The 25,083-nt window shown below is 38.4% G+C and overlaps 2 protein-coding genes across 2 annotated transcripts; both read left to right on the top strand.

The window, feature by feature from the left end:
* Positions 1 to 9,689: 9,689 nt before the first annotated feature.
* On the top strand, positions 9,690 to 11,621 carry TRUGW13939_03534 (uncharacterized protein; the record flags this gene model as incomplete). The annotated part of the gene is made up of 1 exon (XM_035486714.1): positions 9,690 to 11,621. The coding sequence occupies one exon, from the start codon at positions 9,690 to 9,692 to the stop codon at positions 11,619 to 11,621; it is 1,932 nt and encodes a 643-aa protein (XP_035342607.1).
* Positions 11,622 to 11,784: 163 nt separating this feature from the next.
* Positions 11,785 to 15,651, top strand: TRUGW13939_03533 (uncharacterized protein; the record flags this gene model as incomplete). Its single annotated transcript, XM_035486713.1, has 1 exon — positions 11,785 to 15,651. One exon carries the CDS (start codon positions 11,785 to 11,787, stop codon positions 15,649 to 15,651), a length of 3,867 nt encoding a protein of 1,288 aa, XP_035342606.1.
* Between the last annotated feature and the right edge of the window lie 9,432 nt (positions 15,652 to 25,083).

The following is a 25,083-nucleotide window of genomic DNA, read 5'->3' as shown; positions in this document are numbered from 1 at the left end:
GAATAAAGCTGCTAAACCTATAGAGCCACATAGAGCCTTACCCCCAATATCAAAACCACCTTCTGGGGTAAAGCCTGCAGCAGGCCCCTAGTAGACTGATATAACAGCTAGCAATATCCAGGAGTGGCAAATCATTACAAAAAAACAAGTTTACTCTCTAAACCAGCCCCTAAAAGTCCAAATAAACCCAAGAAGCCTGAAGCCTATTCGCAGAAGCAACAAAAGAGACCATAGGCTTATATTTAAACATAAAAATAGCCGCACCGCCTCTAAAAAATCTAAAGCTAATATTATCTTACAATTTAACCATTACCTAGCCTAGATAGGCTTCCCAAACTTTACCAGAATAATAAACACCAATTACACCAAATCAGGAGCTATCTCAGCCCTATTAAACTAAAAAAGCACCATAAACTTATTATTACCAGCCTATAAAGACCTATTAATAACTGCCTGCCACTAGATCAACCCCACAGTTATCTCAATAAAAACAGACCAACAATAGTACAAAATTAAGGTACATACAGTGCCAATAGCCTACTATAACACTTCAAAGCTAGACCTAGCCAAAGAAAAAATTGAATTAGGGAGCACATGCATCCTAATAAGAAACTTTACCTAGATTAAGCCAATAGCAGCTATCTAGACTAATAAATAGCATTTCTTTATTATTATTATAATAATAGAAGGCCTAGATAATACCTATAGACTACTCACCTAGAATATATACTTCAGAGGTAATAGGCACCCTACCAGCCCCTATTATAAAGTAGATAAAGACACCGTTTACATCTAATACTATGGCATTAGCTACTAAACTTATAAAGGCTACAGCATCCAACCACCACTCTATACCATGTATACTAGCGCCTATAAAGCCTAAGAGCACACCTATAATATGCTAAACTACAAAACCCAAATAGACCATCCATATCTACATACACCCATTAAATACAGCAACTGTAGGGGAAAGCACCAGGCTGATTTCCCAGGATGCCCTAAGCTTTAAAAGGCCCGCCAGCGACTCCATAAGCGCTTCCCTAACATAGAGATCATTATGCCCCCTCCCCCCCCTAAATAGACTGAATAGGAAGGTGTTACTAAAGAGGCTTCTCCCCCAACCACTACCCAGAACACCCCCCAAGCCCTAAAGCTTAGAAAGATCAATAACGCTATAGAAGATGCCCCAGGGACATCACCCTTACCATACTTATCCCCGTATCCAACACCAACACCTAGAGCTACAGCCCCTATTAATATTAATTATTCAACATAATTACAGCCATATCTACCCCACAATCTTAGAGACTCTAAAAGCAGGGATAGAGCAGCAAATAGACATTATATATCTACAAAAACCTTATATTACTTATAACTTCTCCCACCCAGGCTATCTACTGTACTGGCCAAAGAGGGAGAAGTAGGATCAACAAATGCTTATAGCCATCTATAAAGACCTTATAGGGGCAGTTAGGATTAAAAACCGCACTAATTTAGTAAATCACCCCTATTTACAGGCCCTAGACATATAGAAAGCACTAATAATTAGCAGGCATACCTCCCAACGCACTAGAATAGTTAACTACTATAATATATGGATTGAGGCCAGTTACCAGTGGCAAAGGGCCTTCTCTAGACGATACCAGGCCATTGAAGACGCAGACTAGAACCTACTTATAGTGGATAGATGCCTATTAGTAGGTAATTTCAATACCTATAGCCCTTTGTAGAATCTACTAGCTAAGGGTTAGGTTAACGTTAAGCCCTTAGAACAGCTTATAGAACAGCACTCACTATATATTAATAACCTACTAAGGAAGGCCACACGCTATAAGAAGACTGAGGGGATGTTAATTATTAATTTAGTATTATTTTCACTAACCCTAAGGCCTCTGTAAGCCTGGGAGGTGGATAAGGATAAGCTTACAATATCTAACCATAAGCTTATTGTCCTAGCTTAGGAAGTCCTAGAATCCCCCCTAAAAGGAATCTCCAGAGAGATTACTAGATAGCAAATAGAAGCTCTGTAGATAAACAAGGAAGCTTTAAAGCTGGCTATAACAGCTTAGGCCTCAGAGGCTGTAGGCCACTCTTCTCTTAGTAATTAATGTACCAAAGAAGATCTTATTAGAGAGGCTAATTAGGTGCAGAACACCCTAACTAGTGTACTTAATAGATATGCTAAAGTAGTATAGCTTTATGCATGCTTTAAGTGGTAATAAAAGCTAGAGCTATAATAAGTCTAGAGCTTATAGACTATAGCCTACAAGTAGTAGTAAGCCTATATCTATATTGACACCGAATTCAAGGCTGCAAGAACTGCTTATTACTATAAAATAAAGGCAGTTAAAAGAATCTGCTAGAAGATTTTCCTTACTAAAGAAGGCCCTGGAGAGAAAGAAAAGTAGAAAAAAGGTTCAAACCCCATTAGGAACCCTTTTCCTAAAGACTTTAGGGATAGCCTGGAAAAGTCTTCTCTAGGAAATTCTAATAAATATTAAATAGCTTTATAGTACACTAAGCCATAGACTAATCCTATTATCTCAACACTTTAAGGCCCAGATCTAAAGGCTCTCCTTACTACTACCATAGCTGATAAAGAAGCCCTAATCAGGGAAATAATATTTCTTAACACCTCCTGTAGTTCCTCTTCTAGAGAGCTGCTAGGTAGACAGGCCCACATACTTATAACACCAGAGCAGATACATTAGGCCCTATTCAGCCAGAGTATTAAAAAAGCTCTGGGGGTCAACAGACTTAATTTTAAAGTATACCAGCTACTCTGGGCACTAGACTTACCCCAAATTATAGAGATAACTAGGCAGTACTTTTAGCTTAGAGTACACCTAGGGGCCTAGAAGACCACTAAAGACATCCTACTTCAGAAGCCAGAGAAGCCTGATTACACCCAGGTAAAGGCCTAAAGGATGATAAGCTTGCTTAGCTGTCTAGACAAGGTTATTGAGAAGCTGGCTGCAGGCCTTATAACAGATTGGTATAAGGCCTAGGAGGCTTTATATCCTGGACAAATAGGGTACAGGCGGGGCTGTGGGGCTATTGACATGGTGGCCTGCCTCGTACAAACAGTGTATAAGGGATAGACTTAAAAGCTTTTCATAGGTATTATCTTTATTAATGTTATGGGGGCCTTTAACCATATTAACCCCTATAAGCTTAATAAAGCTATAGAAGCTGCAGGCCTGGATAATAACTTTATAAGATAGATCTTATCCTTCTTTATAAATAGAAGGGTCAGCCTTATAATTAATAGTTATAAAGCTTCTGAACAGCCTATTAACTCAGAGCTGCTTTAGGACTTACTGGTCTCTCTAATCCTCTTTTTTATCTATATCTGGGGTGTGTTTCAGGCTATAGAACAGCAGGTATTAAGAATTAAGGCCTTGTCCTATGCTAATGATATAGGCCTAATAGCCCAGAGAAGCTTGGTCTCTGAGATCTGCAGACAGCTAGAAGCAGCGGCAAAAGCTGCTATTGAGTAGGAACTGACAAATAATATCAAATTTAATCTTAAAAAGATAGAGGCTATCTTATTCTCTAGGACCATTAGCAGGGAATATAAAAATTAGGTCTAGGAAGCTAGAGTATAGGTAGGAGATGCTTTAGTGGCATTCTCTTCAATAGCTATCTGGTGGTTAGGGGTTTTATTAGATCCAAAGCTTATCCTTAAAGCTTACTATAAGTACCATCTGTAAAAAGGTCAAAATATTAAAAGATAAGTGTGGGCACTGTATAAGGTCTAGAGGCTTTTTCTAAGTCTGGTATAATGAATCTAAAAGGTTATTATATAGTTAGTAGCGCTTTATAGAGCTGAGCTTTAGTAATATAGATAAAAGAATTGCCTAGAAAGACTATAGGGCCTAATTAATAATTAGATCTAGGTAGTTATAGGTATACTAAAGTCTATTCTATTAAGACCACTTATAAGAGAGACAGCTTTAGAACTAGTAGAGGCTCTATTAGATAGTAAACAGCAGTGGTATGCTCTAAGACTTCTAGAACTTTCCTAAGAGTATCCAGCAGCAGAAATACTTCCTATAATGTTTAGAGAGAGAGATATCTATATATAGCCTAGAGAATAGCTGCTAGAAGACTGAGCTTAGATAATATTAACCCACTAAGGCCCCTAGAAGCTGGGTATAGGCCTGGTCTATAGGCTATAAAAGGCTTTAACTATTGATCTTTCCTAAGGTTTTAAGTGTATAATAAAGCCTGATAATAGGTTTATATTATTAGATTTTAGAATAGATTCTCCTGAAACTGCTATACAATTAGCCTCAGACCTTCTAAATAGGATAAGGAATACTGACCTTTACTTAGACGATTCTAGGTTAGACAATCAGCGCATAGACACTGCAGTAGTTTATAAGCTATTTATTGGTTTTTAGAAGTTACACCTAGCTTCCCTAGACATAGACTTCGAAGTCTTTAATACAGAACTAATAGGAGTAGTTAAAGTTCTAGAATAAATACTGGCAGAGAATCTTAGAGGACTAATTAGGGTGTTTCTTGATACTTAAGCTGCTATAGGCAGGCTTTAGTATACCCAGTTAGGCCCTAGCCAAGCCCTAGCACTGCGGGTATATGATCTAGCTAAGGAACTGCAGGCCACCAGCCACAGAGTTACTATATGCTAGATGCCAGGCTATAAAGAGGTCCCAGGCAACGAAGAGGCCGATAAAGCTGCCAAAAAAGCTATAAAGAAGCTCTGAACAGGTAAATACTCAGGCATCTCACTGGCATATGCTCAACAAACCTATACCAAAGCTTATAGAGCTGCCAGGGCTAACTAGCTTGCTGCAAAGCTTACAAAACATATCCAGCGGACAAGCCAGGCCTACTATCCCCCCCAAGGATAGAAGCTTAACCCAATATTGACAAATACCCCCAAGCACCTAGCACGGCAATATTACTAGTTCAAAACTAGCCACGCACCAATTAAGGCCTATTTACACCAAATTAAGGCCCAAGACTTCCCTAATTGCTTAAGATACTCTAGAAGGACTAAGACAGTAAAACATCTTCTTACAAACTGTCAACAGTAGTACCACCAACGGGAAAAACTATATGCCAGCTTGGCCAAAGCGGAGATAAAAGCTCTACAGAATAGCAAGCAGTACCCCAAAACACGCCTATTCCAGGACCTAAAGGCCACTACAGCGCTGCTGGCGTTTATAGAGGCTATTAGAGAGCAAGAAGATAACCAACAGGCCTAAGAACAGGCCTATAAGACTGATAATTGGGGCATTAAGGCCCTGGATGAGAAAGAGCGAAAGAGGGAAGAATAGTAGATAAAGACAGCCCGTTATTATAAGCAACATCCAAACGTTAGTAGCCATAAAGAGGGGGTAGTGGTTGCTACCCACTATAAGCCCCTGAATCATCCTACGCATATAAGTGGCTTGAGACAAGGAAAGTGCAAGATAACTTAAAAGCATGGATCCAATAGGGGTAGAGGCACCGATTTATAGGGGACAACCCCTATAAGCAGGCCTAATCCACACGAATCACTGTCTGTCATAGCCTAGGGCTCGGTATAGACGTTAAATTTGATTAAATAAATAAAATAAATAATATCTTTCTATAGTCTATAGCTTATTAATATTTTTAAATATTTTTTTAAATTTTTATTTAAATATGCTATAGTTTAAAAATAGTTTTTTAATAATAGTTCTTTAACTATTTTTATTAATAGTATATAATTTATTTAGTATAGATTATATCTATTCTATTATTATATTAGTAAAGTATAATACTATAAAAAAATTTTTTTTTATATTATTAGTAATCTGGTTAGTTTTAATATATATTTCTATATTAACTAAAAATATTTTTAACTTAGATCTAGTTCTATTAAAGATTATAGATTTTGGTAATTTAATTTTATTATTGGCTATTCTAGCTTTACTAGATAATATAGTTATAATTTAAGCTTTAAATTAGTTAATATAATTATCTTTTTTAATAATTATAGTTTATAGTTTTTAAATATATTTATTTATTTAATTAATAATTTTTTTTAATATATTAAATTTTTGTTAAGTTTATTTATCAGGTTTATTATTACTATTGCAGTGGGGGAAACCCACTGCATTGGCACCTTCGGGAGGGTGGTTTCCCCGGTGGCCGAACGAGATGTATTTATATCTGAGCATTAAGCAGATAAATAGTATAAGGGACAGCGAATAGACACCTGGCGCGGCCGGTGTAGGGAAGAATCGATTTGGTTATTATTTGAAAGTGTTTTATTGGTCTGTTTGTATGCACCCTACCTGCGCAAAGGAAACGACGGTTCGATATACACCCTGCTACATCTCGCGCCAGTCCTTTTACCAGGACATTCACATCTTCCACCACACTATTTTGATTAACTAGTTTTGTTTATTTTATAGATAGATATAGAGTTACTAATTTTATTACTAGTATATTACTATTTCCTACTATAATTAACTTATTAATAAGATTTATTATTATTATTATTTAATCAAATTTAACGTCTATACCGAGCCCTAGGCTATGACAGACAGCGATTCGTGTGGATTAGGCCTGCTTATAGGGGTTGCCCCCCATAAGCCGGTGCCTCTACCCCCATTGGATCCAGGCTTTCAAGGTATCTTGCACTTTCCTCACCCCATGCCGCTTATATGCGCAGGACGATTTGGGGGCTTATAGTGGGTGGCAACCACTACCCCCTCCTTATGGCCACTAACGTTTGGGCGTTGCCTACAATAGCGGGCCACCCCTGCCCAGTATTTCTATATAGTTTCTATATTATATTACTTAGTATAATATATTATAGTATCTATTCTGTTATATTATATCATCTAATATAATATATCATAGCATCTATTATAAGCTTATCTTAGCTTACTAAGTGTACTTAGAGCACTAAACTAATTCTGGTTAATATTACATATATATGTTATATATATACTGTATATGTAGTGTTATTTCAGTGGCTGCTGATATAAGTAGCATAATTGGCTGTGAGTTATCTATTCTTCTTGTCACAAGAATCGATAACGCTCAGCCAATTGATAGAAGTAGCAGATGCTACTTATCATATAAGCAATTAAACTGTTTATTTAGGACACCCTTAAGATAAGTTATACCTATAAGTAATAATTTTATTATAAAAAAAAAATATTACTACTATAAAAATAATAGATAATAAAAGTAATAGATATTATTTATTTATTATTATTTATTATTATTTTATTATTTTATTTAATCAAATTTAACGTCTATACCGAGCCCTAGGCTATAACAGACAGCGATTCGTGTAGATTAGGCTTGTTTATAGGGGTTACCCTCTATAAGCCAGTATCTCTACCTCTATTAGATCTAGGCTTTTAAGGTATCTTGCACTTTCCTCACCCTATATCATTTATATATATAGAATGATTTAGAGACTTATAATAAATAGTAATTATTATCTCTTTTTTATAGCTATTAATATTTAGGCGTTATTTATAATAGTGGGCTATCTTTATCTGCTATTCTTTCCTCTCTTACTCCTTCTTATCCAGGGCTTTAATGCCTTAATTATCAGTTTTATAGGCCTGTTTCTAGACTTATTAATTATCCTCTCGCTCTCTAATAATTTCTATAAATGCTAATAGCGCTGTAGTGGCCTTTAAATCCTAGAATAGATATATTTTAAGGTATTATTTCTTATTCTATAAAGTCTTTATCCCCACTTTAACCAAGCCAATATATAGTTTTTTCTGTTAATAGCACTATTACTAGTAGTTTATAAAAAGATATTTTACTATTTTAATCTTTCTAAAGCATTTTAAGTAGTTAAAAAAGTTTTAGGCCTTAATTCAGTATAAATAGGTCCTAATTAATATATAGCTAGTCTTAAACTAGTAATATTACTATATTAGATACTTGGGAGTGTTTATTAATATTAGATTAAATTTTTATCTCTAGAGAGAATAGTAGATCTAATTTATCTATTAAATATACTTTATAAACTTTATAATAAGCTAGTTAGCTTTAATAGCTTTATAAACTTTAATATAGATCTATTGAGTATATACTAGTAAAATATTTAAATATTTACTTATTTAAAGCTTTTCTATAGCTTTCTTAGCAGTTTTATTAGTTTCTTTATTATTTAGGATCTCTTTATAGCTTAATATCCAGTATATAGTAATCTTATAGCTAATAATCTATAATTTTTTAACTAAATTATATGCCTGTAGCACTAAGGCTTAGCTAGGGCCTAGCTAGGTATATTAAAGCCTATTTATAGCAGCTTAAGCATTAAGAAATATCTTAATTAGTCTTTTAAGATTCTTTATTAGTATCTATTTTAAAGCTTTAACTATTCCTATTAATTCTATATTAAAAACTTTGAAGCCTATATCTAAGAGAGCTAGATGTAATCTTTAGAAACTAATAAATAGTTTATAAACTATTATAGCGCCTATATACTAATTATCTAATCTAGAACTATCTAAGTAAAGATCAGTATTCTTTATTCTATTTAAAAGGTCTAAAACTAATTATATAATAATTTTAAAAAAATTTATTCTAAAATCTAATAATATAGACTTATTACTAAACTTTATTATACACTTAAAATTTTAAAAGGGATTAACAGTTAAAACCTCTTATAGTTTATAGACTAGATCTATATCTAGTTTCTAAAGACTTTAATAAATTAATATTACCTAAGCTTAGTCTTTTAGTAGCTATTTTTTAGATTATATATAGATATCTTTTTTCTTAAATATTATAAAAAGTATTTCTGCTATTAAATATCCTTAGAAAAATTCTAAAAATTTTAAAGTATATTATTACTATTTACTATTTAATAAAACCTTTACTAGTTTCAGAGCTATTTTCTTTATAAGTAGTTCTAATAGAGTAGACTTTAGTATACCTATAACTGCCTAGGCCTAGTTATTAATTAGACCTTATAGTCTTTCTAAGCAATTTTTTTATTTATACTATCAAAGCTTAGCTCTATAAAACGCTATTAACTATATAGTGATTTTTTAAATTTATTATACTAAGCCTAGAAAAAGCTTCTAAGCCTTATATAATATCTATATTTATTTTTTAATATTTTAATCTTTTTATAGATAATACTTATAGTAGACTTTAAAGATAAACTTTAGATTTAGTAAGATCTCTAATTACTAAATAGCTATTAAAAAGAATATTACTAAAATATTTTTTATCTATACTCTAGTTTTTTAAATCTAATTTTTATATTCCCTGCTAGTAGCTTTAGAGAATAAAATAACCTCTATTTTTTTAAGATTAAATTTAATATTATTTATTAATCTTTACTTAATAGCAGCTTTTACCACTGTTTTTAGCTATCTGCAGATTTTAAAAACCAAGCTTTCCTAAACTATTAAGCCTATATTATTAGTATAAAATAAGGCTTTAATTCTTAATATCTACTATTCTATAGCTTAAAACATATTTTAGATATAGATAAAAAAAAAGATTAAAGAGACTAGTAAGTTCTAAAATAGCTTTAAATTAATAAACTATTTAAAGACTTTATAATTATTAATTATAAGATTAATCTTTTTATTTATAAAGAAGAATAAAATCTATTTTATAAAATTATTATCTAGACCTACAGTTTCTATAGCCTTACTAACTTGACCCGCCGGGAAAATCAAAAATCAACCTTTTGAAATTCAATGCTACTGGAAGGCATCCAGGGCTTCGCTATGGCCCCTGGACTCCCCAATATCGACAACCACCCCCTAGACCCAGGGGGGCAGGCGCTAGGTCTGGTGAACCCCGTAGGGGCCTATATAGGCACCCCAGCGGGGACAGCACCACCAGCGCCCCCCGAGGCAAGTGCAACAGTCCCTCAGAGCGAGGGCTTCTTGCCTAGCCTGGAAATCAACCCTAGGGAGTTGTTTCCCCCCCTAAGCAGCGTGCCAGGCTCCCAGGAAGCACCTAAAACTCTAGGGAAGAGACTACAGGAACACAGCCCTGACGGGGCAGAAAGAGCCCCCATGAAGGCCCTAATCGGCCCAGCCTACAAGGACATGGAACAGGCCTTATTAGGCCACTTTGCAAGCAGCAATAGCGCGCTGCACGCGGAGATGGCCGCTATGAAGGCCTATATGACCTCTCTGGTAGAGGCTATGGAGCAGCGCCTCACAGGCCAATTGGGCGCTCTGGAGCGCCGTTTCTCAACCCTAGAAGCTCAACAGGCCTCCCCGAACGCCCCAAACCACCCCCTAAAGCCCCTATCGTCAGGGGGCGACCGCCAGGGCCCACGACAGCCTCTGCCATCCCAGGGGACGACGTTTGCAGAGGTCGCCCATGGCCCCCAAGCTAACCCGAATAGGGCCGCTAAGCCCATAGAGCCACGCAGAGCCTCACCCCCGATATCAAAACCACCCCCTGGGGTGAAGCCCGCAGCAGGCCCCCAGTGGGCCGATATAGCGGCCAGCAATGCCCAGGAGTGGCAAATCGTTACAAAAAAACGGGCTTACTCCCCGAACCAGCCCCCAAAAGTCCAAATGGACCCAGGGAGCCTGAAGCCTATTCGCGGAAGCAACAAGGGAGACCGCAGGCTTATATTTAGGCGTGAAAATGGCCGCACCGCCCCTAGAAAGTCTAAAGCCGATGTCATCTTGCAGCTTAACCGCTGCCTAGCCCAGGCAGGCTTCCCGAACTTCGCCAGGGTAATAGACGCCAATTACACCGAATCAGGGGCTATCTCAGCCCTATTGGACCAAGGAAGCACCGTAGGCTCGCTATTACCAGCCTATAAGGACCTATTAGTGGCTGCCTGCCACCGGGTCGACCCCGCAGTCATCTCAGTGGAAGCAGACCAACAGTGGCACAAGATTAAGGTGCATGCGGTGCCGGTAGCCCGCTATAGCGCCTCAGGGCTAGGCCTAGCCAGGGAAGAAATTGAATTAGGGGGCACATGCACCCTAATGAGAAACCCTACCTGGATCAAGCCGATAGCGGCTATCCAGACTAATAAGCAGCGTTTCTCTACTATCGTTATAACAGTAGGAGGCCTAGATGACGCCCGCAGGCTACTCGCCCGGGGCGTACGCTTCGGGGGCAACAGGCACCCTACCAGCCCCTATCACGAAGTGGGTAAAGACACCGTTTGCACCCGATGCTGCGGCATTGGCCACCGAACTTATAGAGGCTGCGGCACCCGACCACCACTCTGCACCGTGTGTGCTGGCGCCCATGAAGCCCAAGAGCACACCTGCAACGTGCTAGACTGCAGGGCCCAAACAGGCCACCCATGCCTGCATGCACCCACTAAATGCGGCAACTGTGGGGGGAAGCACCAGGCTGATTCCCCGGGGTGCCCCAAGCTTCGGGAGGCCCGCCGGCGACTCCATAAGCGCTTCCCTGGCGTAGAGGTCGTTATGCCCCCTCCCCCCCCTGAATGGACTGAATGGGAAGGCGTTGCTGAGGAGGCTTCTCCCCCAACCACTACCCAGGACGCCCCCCAAGCCCCAAAGCTTAGGGAGGTCGATGACGCTATGGAAGATGCCCCAGGGACATCACCCCTACCGTACTCATCCCCGTGTCCAACACCAACGCCTGGAGCTGCAGCCCCTATTAATGTTGATTATTCAACATAATTGCGGCCGTACCTACCCCGCAACCTTAGGGGCTCTAGAAGCGGGGATAGAGCGGCAAATAGGCATTATATGCCTGCAAGAGCCTTATATTGCTTATGACTTCTCTCACCCAGGCTATCTGCTGTACTGGCCAGGGGGGGAGAAGCGGGATCAACGGGTGCTTATGGCCATCCGTAAAGACCTTATAGGGGCGGTTAGGGTCGAGAACCGCACTGATTTAGTAGACCACCCCTATTTACAGGCCCTGGACATATGGGAAGCACCAATAATTAGCGGGCATGCCCCCCGACGCACTAGAATAGTCAACTGCTATGATGTGTGGATTGGGGCCAGTTACCGGTGGCAAGGGGCCTTCCCTAGACGACGCCGGGCCATCGAGGACGCAGACTGGGACCTGCTTATAGTGGGTAGGTGCCTATTAGTGGGTGATTTCAACGCCCATAGCCCTTCGTGGAACCCACTGGCCAAGGGCCGGGTTAACGCTGAGCCCTTGGAACAGCTTATAGAGCGGCACTCACTATATGTTAATAACCCACTGGGGGAGGCCACACGCTATAAGAAGACCGAGGGGGTGTCAATTATTGATTTAGCGTTATCCTCGCCAACCCTAGGGCCTCTGCAAGCCTGGGAGGTGGATAAGGATAAGCCTACAACATCTGACCATGAGCTTATCGTCCTAGCCTGGGAAGCCCTAGAACCCCCCCCAGGAGGAATCTCCGGGGAGATTACTGGGTGGCAGATAGAAGCTCTGCAGGTAAACGAGGAAGCCCTAAAGCTGGCCACAGCAGCTTGGGCCTCAGAGGCTGTAGGCCACCCCCCTCTTAGTGATCAATGCACCGAGGAAGACCTTGCTAGAGAGGCCAATTGGGTGCAGGACACCCTAACCAGCGTACTCGATAGGCATGCCAAAGCAGTACGGCTTTGTGCACGCTCTAAGCGGTGGTGGAAGCCAGAGCTGCGGCAAGCCCGGAGCTTATGGGCTGCAGCCCGCAAGCGGTGGCAGGCCCATGCCTGTACCGACACCGAATTCAAGGCTGCAAGAACCGCTTATTACCATGAAATAAAGGCGGCTAAAAGGACCTGCTGGGAGGTCTTCCTTGCTGAGGGAGGCCCTGGGGGGAAGGAAGAGTGGAAAAAAGGTTCGAACCCCACTGGGAACCCTTTTCCCAAAGGCCCTAGGGATGGCCTGGAAAAGCCTTCTCCAGGAGATCCTAATAGGTGTTGGATAGCCCTACAGTACACTAAGCCACGGACTAATCCCACCACCCCAGCACTCCAAGGCCCGGATCTAGGGGCTCCCCCTGCCACTACCATGGCCGATAAAGAAGCCCTAATCAGGGAAATGGCATTTCCTAACGCCCCCCGTAGCTCCCCTCCTGGGGAGCTGCCAGGTGGACAGGCCCACATGCTTATAACGCCAGAGCGGGTGCATCAGGCCCTATTCAGCCAGAGCATTAAGAAAGCTCCGGGGGCCGACAGGCTCAATTTTAAAGCATGCCGGCTACTCTGGGCACTAGACTCACCCCGAATCATAGGGATGGCTAGGCAGTGCTTTCGGCTTGGGGTGCACCCAGGGGCCTGGAAGACCGCTAAAGGCATCCTACTTCGGAAGCCAGGGAAGCCTGATTACACCCAGGTGAAGGCCTGGAGGGTGATAAGCTTGCTTAGCTGCCTGGGCAAGGTTGTTGAGAAGCTGGCTGCAGGCCTTATAGCGGACTGGTGTGAGGCCCAGGGGGCTTTACACCCTGGACAAATGGGGTGCAGGCGGGGCCGTGGGGCTATTGACGCGGTGGCCTGCCTCGTGCAAACAGTGCACGAGGGATGGACTCAAAAGCTTCTCACAGGCACTATCTTTATTGACGTTATGGGGGCCTTCGACCATGTTGACCCCTATAAGCTTAGTGAGGCTATGGAAGCTGCAGGCCTGGATAATGACCTTATAAGGTGGACCTTATCCTTCCTTACAAATAGAAGGGTCAGCCTCGTAATTGACGGTTATAAAGCCCCTGAACAGCCTATTGACTCAGGGCTGCCCCAGGGCTCACCGGTCTCCCCAATCCTCTTTCTTATCTATATCCGGGGTGTGTTTCAGGCTATGGAACAGCAGGTGCCAGGGATCAAGGCCCTGTCCTATGCCGATGACATAGGCCTGGTAGCCCAGGGAAGCTCGGTCTCTGAGATCTGCAGGCAGCTAGAAGCAGCGGCAAAAGCTGCTACTGAGTGGGGACTGGCAAATAGCGTCAAATTCGACCCTAAAAAGACAGAGGCCATCCTATTCTCTAGGGCCACCAGCAGGGAACATAAAAATCAGGTCCAGGAAGCTAGGGTGCAGGTAGGAGACGCTTTAGTGGCATTCTCCCCAACAGCCATCCGGTGGTTAGGGGTCTTACTAGATCCAAAGCTTACCCTCAAAGCCCACTATAAGTACCGCCTGCAAAAAGGTCAAAATACTGAAAGACGAGTGCGGGCACTGTGCAAGGCCCAGGGGCTCCCCCCAGGCCTGGCATGGCGAATCCAAAAGGCCACCGCGCAGTCAGTGGCGCTTTATGGGGCCGAGCTTTGGTGGCATGGGCAAAAGAACTGCCTAGAAGGACTGCAGGGCCTAATTAATAACCAGGCCCGGGCAGTCACAGGCATGCTGAAGTCCACCCCATTAGGACCGCTTATAAGGGAGGCAGCTTTGGAACCAGCAGAGGCCCTATTAGATAGTAAACAGCGGCGGTATGCCCTGAGACTCCTAGGACTCCCCCAGGGGCATCCAGCAGCAGAAATACTCCCCATAACGCTTAGGGAGGGAGACGCCCATGCACAGCCTGGAGAGCAGCCGCTAGAAGACCGAGCTTGGGCAACACCAACCCGCCGAGGCCCCTGGAAGCTGGGCATGGGCCTGGCCCGCAGGCTACGAGAGGCCTTGACCGCCGACCCCTCCCAGGGCTTTGAGCGTACAATAGAGCCTGGTAATAGGTCTATACCACTAGATTTCAGGATAGACTCCCCTGAAACCGCTATGCAATTAGCCTCAGACCCCCTAAGTGGGATAGGGAACACTGACCTTTACTCAGACGGTTCCAGGTTAGACGATCAGCGCGTAGGCGCTGCGGTAGCTTATAAGCCACTTATTGGCCCCTGGAGGTCGCGCCTAGCTCCCCTGGGCGCAGGCTTCGAAGTCTTTGATGCAGAACTAATAGGAGTAGTCGAAGCCCTAGAGTGGGCGCTGGCAGAGAATCTTAGAGGGCCAATTAGGGTGTTTCTCGATGCTCAAGCCGCTATAGGCAGGCTTCAGCATACCCAGCCAGGCCCTGGCCAAGCCCTGGCGCTGCGGGCACATGATCTAGCCAAGGAACTGCAGGCCACCGGCCGCAGGGTTACTATATGCTGGGTGCCAGGCCATAAGGGGGTCCCAGGCAACGAAGAGGCCGATAAAGCCGCCAAGAAAGCTGCGGGGAAGCCCCGAACAGGCAAATACTCGGGCATCTCACTGGCACATGCTCAACGGGCCTGTACCGAAGCTTATAGAGCTGCCAGGGCCAACTGGCTTGCTGCAAAGCTTGCAAAGCGTGCCCAGCGGGCAAGCCAGGCCTACTATCCCCCCCGGGGATGGAAGCTTGACCCAATGTTGGCGAACACCCCCAAGCACCTAGCGCGGCGATATTACCAGTTCAAGACTGGCCACGCACCAATTGGGGCCTATTTGCACCGAATTAAGGCCCGAGACTTCCCTAATTGCTTGGGGTGCTCTAGGGGGACTGAGACGGTAAGACACCTTCTTACAAACTGTCGACAGTGGTGCCACCAGCGGGAAAAACTATATGCCGGCTTGGCCGAAGCGGGGGTAAAGGCCCTGCAGGATAGCGAGCAGTGCCCCGAAGCACGCCTATTCCAGGACCCAAAGGCCACTACAGCGCTGCTGGCGTTTATAGGGGCCATTAGGGAGCGAGAGGATAACCAACAGGCCTGGGAGCAGGCCTATAAGACTGATAATTGGGGCATTGAGGCCCTGGATGAGGGAGAGCGAGAGGGGGAAGGATAGCGGGCAGGGGCGGCCCGCTATTGTAGGCAACGCCCAAACGTTAGTGGCCATAAGGAGGGGGTAGTGGTTGCCACCCACTATAAGCCCCCGAATCGTCCTGCGCATATAAGTGGCTTGGGGCGAGGAAAGTGCAAGATACCTTGAAAGCATGGATCCAATGGGGGTAGAGGCACCGGTTTATAGGGGGCAACCCCTATAAGCAGGCCTAATCCACACGAATCGCTGTCTGTCATAGCCTAGGGCTCGGTATAGACGTTAAATTTGATTAAATAATAATAATAATAATAATATAGTAATAAAATAGTGTCTCTTTCTATATCTCTTAAAGTATTATTTCTATAATAGAACAATTTTAGTCTAATCTTTATCAGTATAGATGACTTGTCTTTTATAATATAGATATTTTTTCATATAGCATTGATTAGTTTCAATACTATTATAAAAAAATATTAAATTTCTTCTATATAGTATTAATATTCATTCCAGCCCTTTAGACAGTCCAGGATAGATTAATAAATAATTATTAATATTATTAGCTTCTATTTATTCTTTTTCTTTTCTTTAAGATGAGTTAGATATTTTAACTTATAGTATTATATTTAATATATTTTCTTATAATAGTATTCTTTATATTATAGATAATATATATATAAATATTTTTTAATATATCTAAGTATTGAATAGTATAATTATATTCTTTTGATAAGTAAGATATATTTAAATTTATTTATAAGTACAATATTTTTTTTTCTATATATATTATATTTATAAAATATCCATAACTACCCGCCGGGAAAATCAAAAATCAACCTTTTGAAATTCAATGCTACTGGAAGGCATCCAGGGCTTCGCTATGGCCCCTGGACTCCCCAATATCGACAACCACCCCCTAGACCCAGGGGGGCAGGCGCTAGGTCTGGTGAACCCCGTAGGGGCCTATATAGGCACCCCAGTGGAGACAGTACTACCAGCGCCCTCTGAGGCAAGTGTAACAGTCCTTCAGAGTGAGGACTTCTTGTCTAGCCTGGAAATCAATCCTAGGGAGTTGTTTCTCTCTCTAAACAGCATGCCAGGCTCCCAGGAAGCATTTAAAACTCTAGGGAAGAGACTATAGGAACATAGCTTTAATAGGATAGAAAGAGCCTCTATAAAGGCCCTAATCAGCCTAGCCTATAAGGATATGGAACAGGCCTTATTAGGCCACTTTATAAGTAGTAATAGCGCGCTATATGTAGAGATGGCTGCTATAAAGGCCTATATAACCTTTTTAGTAGAGGCTATAGAGTAGTGTCTTATAGGCTAATTAGGCGCTTTGGAGCATTGTTTCTTAATTTTAGAAGCTTAATAGGCCTCTCTGAATATCTCAAATTATCTCTTAAAATCTCTATTGTTAGGGGGCAACTGCCAGGGCCTATGACAGCCTTTACTATCCTAGGGGACGATGTTTGCAGAGGTTGCCTATAGCCTCTAAACTAACCCGAATAGGGCTGCTAAGCCCATAGAGCTATGTAGAGCCTCACTCCTGATATCAAAACCACCCTTTGGGGTGAAGCCTGTAGTAAGCCTCTAGTAGGCTGATATAGCGGCTAGCAATGCCTAGGAATGGTAAATTATTATAAAAAAATAAGCTTACTTTTTAAACCAGCCCTTAAAAGTCTAAATAGACCTAGAGAGCCTAAAGTCTATTTATAGAAGCAATAAGAAAGACTGCAGGCTTATATTTAGATATGAAAATAGCTGTATTACTCTTAGAAAGTCTAAAGTCAATATTATTTTATAGCTTAACTGCTGTTTAGTCTAGGTAGACTTCTTGAACTTCGCTAGGGTAATAGATGTTAATTACACTGAATTAGAGGCTATCTTAGCTTTATTAGACTAAGAAAGTACTGTAGGCTCATTATTATTAGTCTATAAGGATCTATTAGTAACTATCTGTTACTAGGTCGACTCTATAGTCATCTTAGTAGAAGCAGACTAACAATGGCACAAGATTAAGGTGTATACAGTGTTAGTAGCTTGTTATAACGCTTTAGGGCTAGGCCTAGCCAGAGAAGAAATTGAATTAGGGGATATATACACCCTAATAAGAAATCTTATCTAGATTAAGCCGATAATAGCTATCCAGACTAATAAGCAGCATTTCTCTACTATTATTATAATAGTAGAAGGCCTAGATGACATCTATAGACTACTCGCCTAGAGCGTACACTTCAGAGGCAACAGGTATCCTACTAGTCCCTATCATAAAATAGGTAAAGATATCATTTACACCTGATACTGCGGCATTAACTACTAAACTTATAGAGGCTACAGTACCTGACCACCACTCTACACCATGTATACTAGCGCCCATAAAGCCCAAGAGCATATCTGCAATATGCTAGACTATAGGGCCTAAACAGACTATCCATATCTATATATACCCACTAAATGTGGTAATTATAAAAGGAAGCACCAGGCTGATTCTTTAGGATGCCCTAAGCTTCAAGAGGTCTGCCAGCGACTCCATAAGCGCTTCCCTAGCATAGAGATTATTATGCCTCTTCCCTCCTCTGAATAAACTGAATGAGAAGACATTGTTAAAGAAGCTTCTTTCTTAACCACTATCCAAAATGCCCTCTAAGTCCTAAAGCTTAGAGAAATCAATAACGCTATAGAAGATGCCTTAGAGATATCATCCCTACTATACTTATCCCTATATCTAATACTAACGTCTGGAGCTACAGCCCCTATTAATGTTAATTATTTAACATAATTATGGCCATATCTACCCTATAACCTTAAGGGCTCTAGAAGCGGGGATAGAGTAGTAAATAGATATTATATACCTATAAGAGCCTTATATTACTTATAACTTCTTCTATCTAGGCTATCTACTGTACTGGCTAGGGAGGGAGAAGTGGGATCAATAGGTGCTTATAGCCATCCATAAAGACCTTATAGAAGCAGTTAAGATCAAGAACCGCACTGATTTAATAAACCATCCTTATTTACAGGCCCTGGACATATAAGAAGCACCAATAATTAGCGGGTATGCCCCCCAACGCACTAGAATAATTAACTGCTATGATATATAGATTAAGGCCAGTTACCAGTAGTAAAGGGCCTTTCTTAGACGATACCAGGCCATTAAGGATACAGACTAGGACCTGCTTATAGTGGGTAGATATCTATTAGTGGGTGATTTCAATGCCTATAGCCCTTCATGGAACCCACTGGCTAAGGGCTAGGTTAATGCTGAGCCCTTGGAACAGCTTATAGAGTGGTACTCACTATATATTAATAACCCACTAAGGAAGGCCATATGCTATAAGAAGACTAAAGGAGTATTAATTATTAATTTAGTATTATTCTTGCCAACCTTAAGGCCTCTGCAAGCCTAAGAGGTGGATAAGGATAAGCTTATAATATCTAACCATGAGCTTATTGTCCTAGCCTGAGAAGCCCTAGAATCCTCCCTAGGAGGAATCTCTAGGGAGATTACTGGATAGCAGATAGAAGCTCTGTAGGTAAATGAGGAAGCTCTAAAGCTGGCCACAGCAGCTTAGGCTTTAGAGGCTGTAGACCACCCCCTTTTTAGTGATTAATACACCAAGGAAGACCTTGCTAAAAAGACTAATTAGATGTAGGATACTCTAATTAGTATACTTAATAGGCATATTAAAGTAATATAGCTTTATATATGTTTTAAGTAGTGGTAGAAATTAGAGCTGTGGCAAGCCTAGAGTTTATAGGCTATAGTCTATAAGTAGTAGTAGGTCTATGTCTGTACTGACACTGAATTCAAAGCTGCAAGAACCGCTTATTATTATAAAATAAAGGCAGCTAAAAAGATCTGTTAAGAGGTTTTCTTTACTGAGGAAGGCCCTGGAGGGAAGGAAGAGTGGAAAAAAGGTTTAAATTCTACTGGGAATCCTTTTTCTAAAGGCTTTAGGGATGGTTTGGAAAAGCCTTCTCTAAGAGATCCTAATAGATGTTAAATAGCTCTATAGTATACTAAGCTATAGACTAATCCTACCACCCTAGTATTCTAAGACCTGGATCTAGGGACTCTCTCTGCTACTACCATAGCCAATAAAGAAGCCCTAATTAGAGAAATAATATTTCTTAACACCCCCTATAGCTCCCCTCTTGGAAAGTTACTAGGTGGACAGGCCTATATACTTATAATACCAGAGTGGGTACATCAGGCCCTATTCAGCTAGAGCATTAAGAAAACTCTAGGGATTAATAGGCTCAATTTTAAAGTATACCAGCTATTCTAGGTACTAGACTTATTTTAAATCATAGAAATAGCTAGGTAGTGCTTTTAGCTTAGGGTATACCTAGAGGTCTAAAAAACCACTAAAGGCATCCTATTTTAAAAGCTAGAGAAGCCTAATTACATCTAGATAAAGGCTTAGAGAGTAATAAGCTTGCTTAGCTGCCTAGGTAAGGTTGTTAAAAAGCTGGCTGCAGGTCTTATAGCAGACTGGTATAAGGCCTAGAAGGCTTTATACCCTGGATAAATAGGGTGCAGACAGGGTTATAAGGCTATTGATATGGTGGTCTGTCTTGTGTAAATAGTATATAAAAGATAGACTTAAAAGCTTTTCACAGGTACTATCTTTATTGATGTTATAGGGGCCTTTAACTATATTGATCTTTATAAGCTTAGTGAGGCTATGGAAGCTGCAGGCCTAGATAATAATTTTATAAGATAGACCTTATCCTTCTTTATAAATAGAAAGGTCAGCCTTGTAATTAACAGTTATAAAGTCTTTAAATAGCTTATTAACTCAGAGCTGTTCTAAGGCTTATTGATCTCTTTAATCCTTTTTTTTATCTATATCTAAGATATATTTCAGGCTATAAAATAGCAGATATCAGGGATCAAGATCTTATCCTATGCCAATGATATAGGCCTGGTAGCCTAGGGAAGCTTGGTCTCTGAGATCTGCAGGTAGCTAAAAACAGCAGCAAAAGCTACTATTAAGTGAAGACTGGCAAATAGTGTTAAATTTAATCCTAAAAAGATAGAGATTATCTTATTCTCTAGGGCTATTAGCAGAGAACATAAAAATTAGGTTTAGAAAGCTAAAGTGCAGATAAAAGACACTTTAGTAGTATTCTTTCCAATAGCTATTCAGTGGTTAGAGATCTTACTAGATTTAAAGTTTATCCTTAAAGCTTACTATAAGTATTGCCTGTAAAAAGATTAAAATATTAAAAGATAAATACAGATATTATATAAGGCTCAAGAGCTTTTTCTAGGTCTAATATAATAAATCTAAAAGGCTATTATGTAGTTAGTAACACTTTATAGGGCTAAGCTTTAATAGTATAGATAAAAAAACTGTCTAGAAGGACTATAGGACCTAATTAATAACTAAGTCTAGGTAGTTATAGATATATTGAAGTCTACTTTATTAAGACTACTTATAAGGGAGGTAGCTTTAGAACCAGTAGAGACCCTATTAGATAGTAAATAGTAATAGTATATCCTAAGACTCCTAAAACTTCTCTAAAGATATCCAGTAGTAGAAATACTCTTTATAACACTTAGAGAGAAAAATATCTATGTACAGCCTAGAAAGCAGCTGCTAGAAAATTAAGTTTAGGTAATATTAACCTGCTAAGGCCTTTAGAAGCTAGGTATAGATCTAGTCTATAGGCTATAAGAGGCCTTAACTGCTAATCTTTTCTAAGGCTTTAAGCGTATAATAGAGCCTAATAATAAATTTATACTACTAGATTTTAGGATAGACTTTTCTGAAACTGCTATATAATTAGTTTTAGACCTTCTAAATAGGATAAAGAATACTGATCTTTACTTAAACAGTTTTAGATTAGATGATCAGTATATAGGCGCTATAGTAGCTTATAAATTATTTATTAGTCTTTAAAGGTCGCGCCTAGTTTCTCTAAGCGCAGGCTTCAAAGTTTTTAATGCAGAACTAATAAGAATAGTTGAAGCCTTAGAGTGAGCACTAATAGAGAATCTTAGAGGACTAATTAAGGTGTTTCTTAATGTTTAAGCCGCTATAGATAGGCTTCAGTATACCCAGCCAGGCCCTAGCTAAGCCCTGGCGCTGTGGGCATATAATCTAGCTAAAGAACTACAGGCCACCAGCCGCAGGGTTACTATATACTAGATACCAGGCTATAAGAAGGTCCTAGGCAATAAAGAGACCAATAAAACCGCTAAGAAAGCTATAAGAAAGCTCTGAACAGACAAATACTTAGACATCTCACTAATATATGCTCAATGGGCCTGTATCGAAGCTTATAGAGCTGCCAGGGTCAACTAGCTTACTATAAAGCTTGTAAAACATGCCTAGCAGGCAAGTTAGGCCTACTATCCTTCCCGGGGATGGAAGCTTGACCTAATGTTGGTGAACACCTCTAAGCATCTAGCACAGCGATATTACTAGTTCAAGACTGGCCACGCACTAATTAGGGCCTATTTGTACTGAATTAAGGCCTAAGACTTTCCTAATTACTTAGAATACTCTAGAGAGACTGAGATAGTAAGATACCTTCTTATAAACTATTGACAGTAATACTATTAGTAGGAAAAACTATATGCCGGTTTAGCTGAAGCAGAGATAAAGGCTCTGCAGAATAGTGAATAGTGTCCTAAAGTATATCTATTCTAAGATCCAAAGGCCACTATAGTGCTGCTGGTGTTTATAGGGGCCATTAAGGAGCGAGAGAATAACCAACAGGCCTGAGAGCAGGCCTATAAGACTGATAATTAGGGCATTAAGGCCCTGGATAAGGGAGAGTAAGAGGGGGAAGAATAGCGGGCAAAGGCGGCCTGCTATTATAGACAACACCCAAACATTAGTGGCCATAAAGAGGGAGTAATGATTGCTACCTATTATAAGCCTCTAAATCGTTCTATATATATAAGTGGCTTAGGGCAAGGAAAGTATAAGATACCTTGAAAGCATGGATTTAATGGGGGTAGAGGCACTAGTTTATAGGGGACAACCCCTATAAGCAGGCCTAATCCACACGAATCGCTGTCTGTCATAGCCTAGGGCTCGGTATAGACGTTAAATTTGATTAAATAAATAAAAAATAAATAATATACTTACTATATTTCTTTAAGTATCTTCTTAATTCTTTAATATTCTCTGTTTAGTGAATTATAATTTTCTTAAATGATTTTAATAATCATTTTTAATAAAATCATAATTTGATTATTCTATAGTATAAATCCTTTATTTAATTATAATATTTTAACTTATAATTCTTTTTAAATTCTATTATTATTTCTTATTATTTCTCTAAATTTTTATTTAAATTCAGTTTTATTAATTGTGATAGTTATTACTAAAATTACTTTTTTATTATATCTAATTCTATTTAAATCTTTTTATAAAATATTTATTTTTAGTTATTTAATACTAATAAAGTAATCTAGTCATTAGCTAAAGATATTTACTATAATATTTTCTTTTCCTTTGATATATTTAATTCTAAAGTTAAACTATACTAAATATTTAGTCTATCTAGCTTGTCTTCTTAAAAGCTCTTTTATTATTATAAAATAAATTAGATTATAATAATTATTTTTTATAATTATCTTATACTTTGTTTCTTAAAAATAGTATTTCCAGTACTTAAATACTTTAATAATTACTAGTAGTTCTTGGTTATGTATATTATAATTTTATTCTACCATTATAAATTGTTGTGAATAGAATATAATAATAACTTTTTCTTTATTTTCCTTAATCTGTTTATATACTAATCTTAAAGTAAATCTAAAGGCATCTAGTTATATTATACTTTAAAATTCTAAATTATATAGCTAAAAGATAGATGTTTTTTTAATAAATTCTTTAATTTTATTAAATATTTATTATTGTTTATTTTTTTATTCAAATAATTGTTTTTTTTTTAATATTTTTGTTATAGGCTTTGTAATGTTAGTATATTGTCTTAAATATCTTTATATATAACTATTTACTCCTAGAAATCCTTAGATTCTAGTAATATTAGTTAATATTAGCTAGTTAATAATTACATTGACTTTTTCTAATAGAATTTATAGTCTTTCTATTAAATAGATCATTTTTAAGTATTTAATAATAGTTATATCAAATTCATACTTCTTAATCTTTAGTGTGATTTCTATCTTTATTAGCTTATCTATAATATTTTATATATAGCTATTATATAGTTTAGGATTTTTAGAAAAAACTATAATATTATTAAAATATACTATTATAAATTTATTTAGATAGTCTCTTAGTAGATATATTATATATTGTGCAAATTATATAGATAGATTTTTTAATTCTATAGATATAATTATCTATTTATATAATCCCTTATCTATAAGAATAGCTATTTTTAGGATATCTTCTTTTTTTATATGTAGATTATAGTAATCCTATTTAATATTAAATATTATTATAATTTTTGCTCCTTGCAATAAATCTTTTTTTTATTTTTAATATAATGCTTTATTTATATTATCTATTATCTAGCTATTTAATTATTAATAGTTATATACTACTCTCTTTATTCTATCTTTTTTAGATATATAAAGATTTTATGTCAAATTTGCTAAGCTGGATTTCTGTAGATATCTAGTAAGGTAAAAGATATTAATAAATTTATCTTTAGCTTTTTATTTATCTCTTAATTTTTATTTCTATTTGATTTGTTTGAGTTAAGTCTTAGGCTTTAACTTAATTATTACTTTATATTCTGATAGATATATTAGAATTTAGTATTCTTTTTTCATAAATAATTTAGTATAATTATAATATTTTTTCAGTAACTTCTTTATAATTTCTATAAATTCTTTTTTATATAACTTTTTCAGCTTTAGTTTTGTCCTGTAATCTATTTTTTTATTAATTTAGGTAATTATTTTAAGTGATTTATATGTCCGGAGTTCTTCTCTTTTAATAATAATTTTTCTCTATTCCTAATCAATGATTAGATTAAATTGCTTTAATTAACTTATTCCTATAATTATGTTATAATATTTCAAGTTAAAAAATATAATATTAAAAATAATCTCTATATAATAGTTATTTAACTTAATTATTATATTATCAATCTTTTATTTATATTTTTTAATAATAGTTTCTTTATTAGCTTTAATAATCTCTATCTACTTGTTAGTCTGCTTAAATAATAGATTATATTATTTTATAAATTTCTAATTAATATAATTTCTAGTTATTCTTAAATTTACTAAGATTCTAGCTTTATATTTATTGATTATTGTCTTTAATATTATTGAGTTTCTATGGTGTTCTATAGTAATAGAAATCTGGTATTATTATTGGTGTTACTTCTTATATTATTAAATATTTCTAAAGTAGGCTTTCCATTATTTTTTTGTTTTTATATGGATTTCTTTATGTTATAGGCATTTTACTAATTTATATTGTGCATTAATAAGGTTATAATAGAATAGATATC

The sequence above is a fragment of the Talaromyces rugulosus genome, chromosome II (genome assembly GCF_013368755.1).
Source record: "Talaromyces rugulosus chromosome II, complete sequence".
Taxonomy (NCBI): domain Eukaryota; kingdom Fungi; phylum Ascomycota; class Eurotiomycetes; order Eurotiales; family Trichocomaceae; genus Talaromyces; species Talaromyces rugulosus.
The sequence above is the reverse complement of the archived record's forward strand: the minus strand, read 5'-3'. Positions and strand labels throughout refer to the sequence as shown.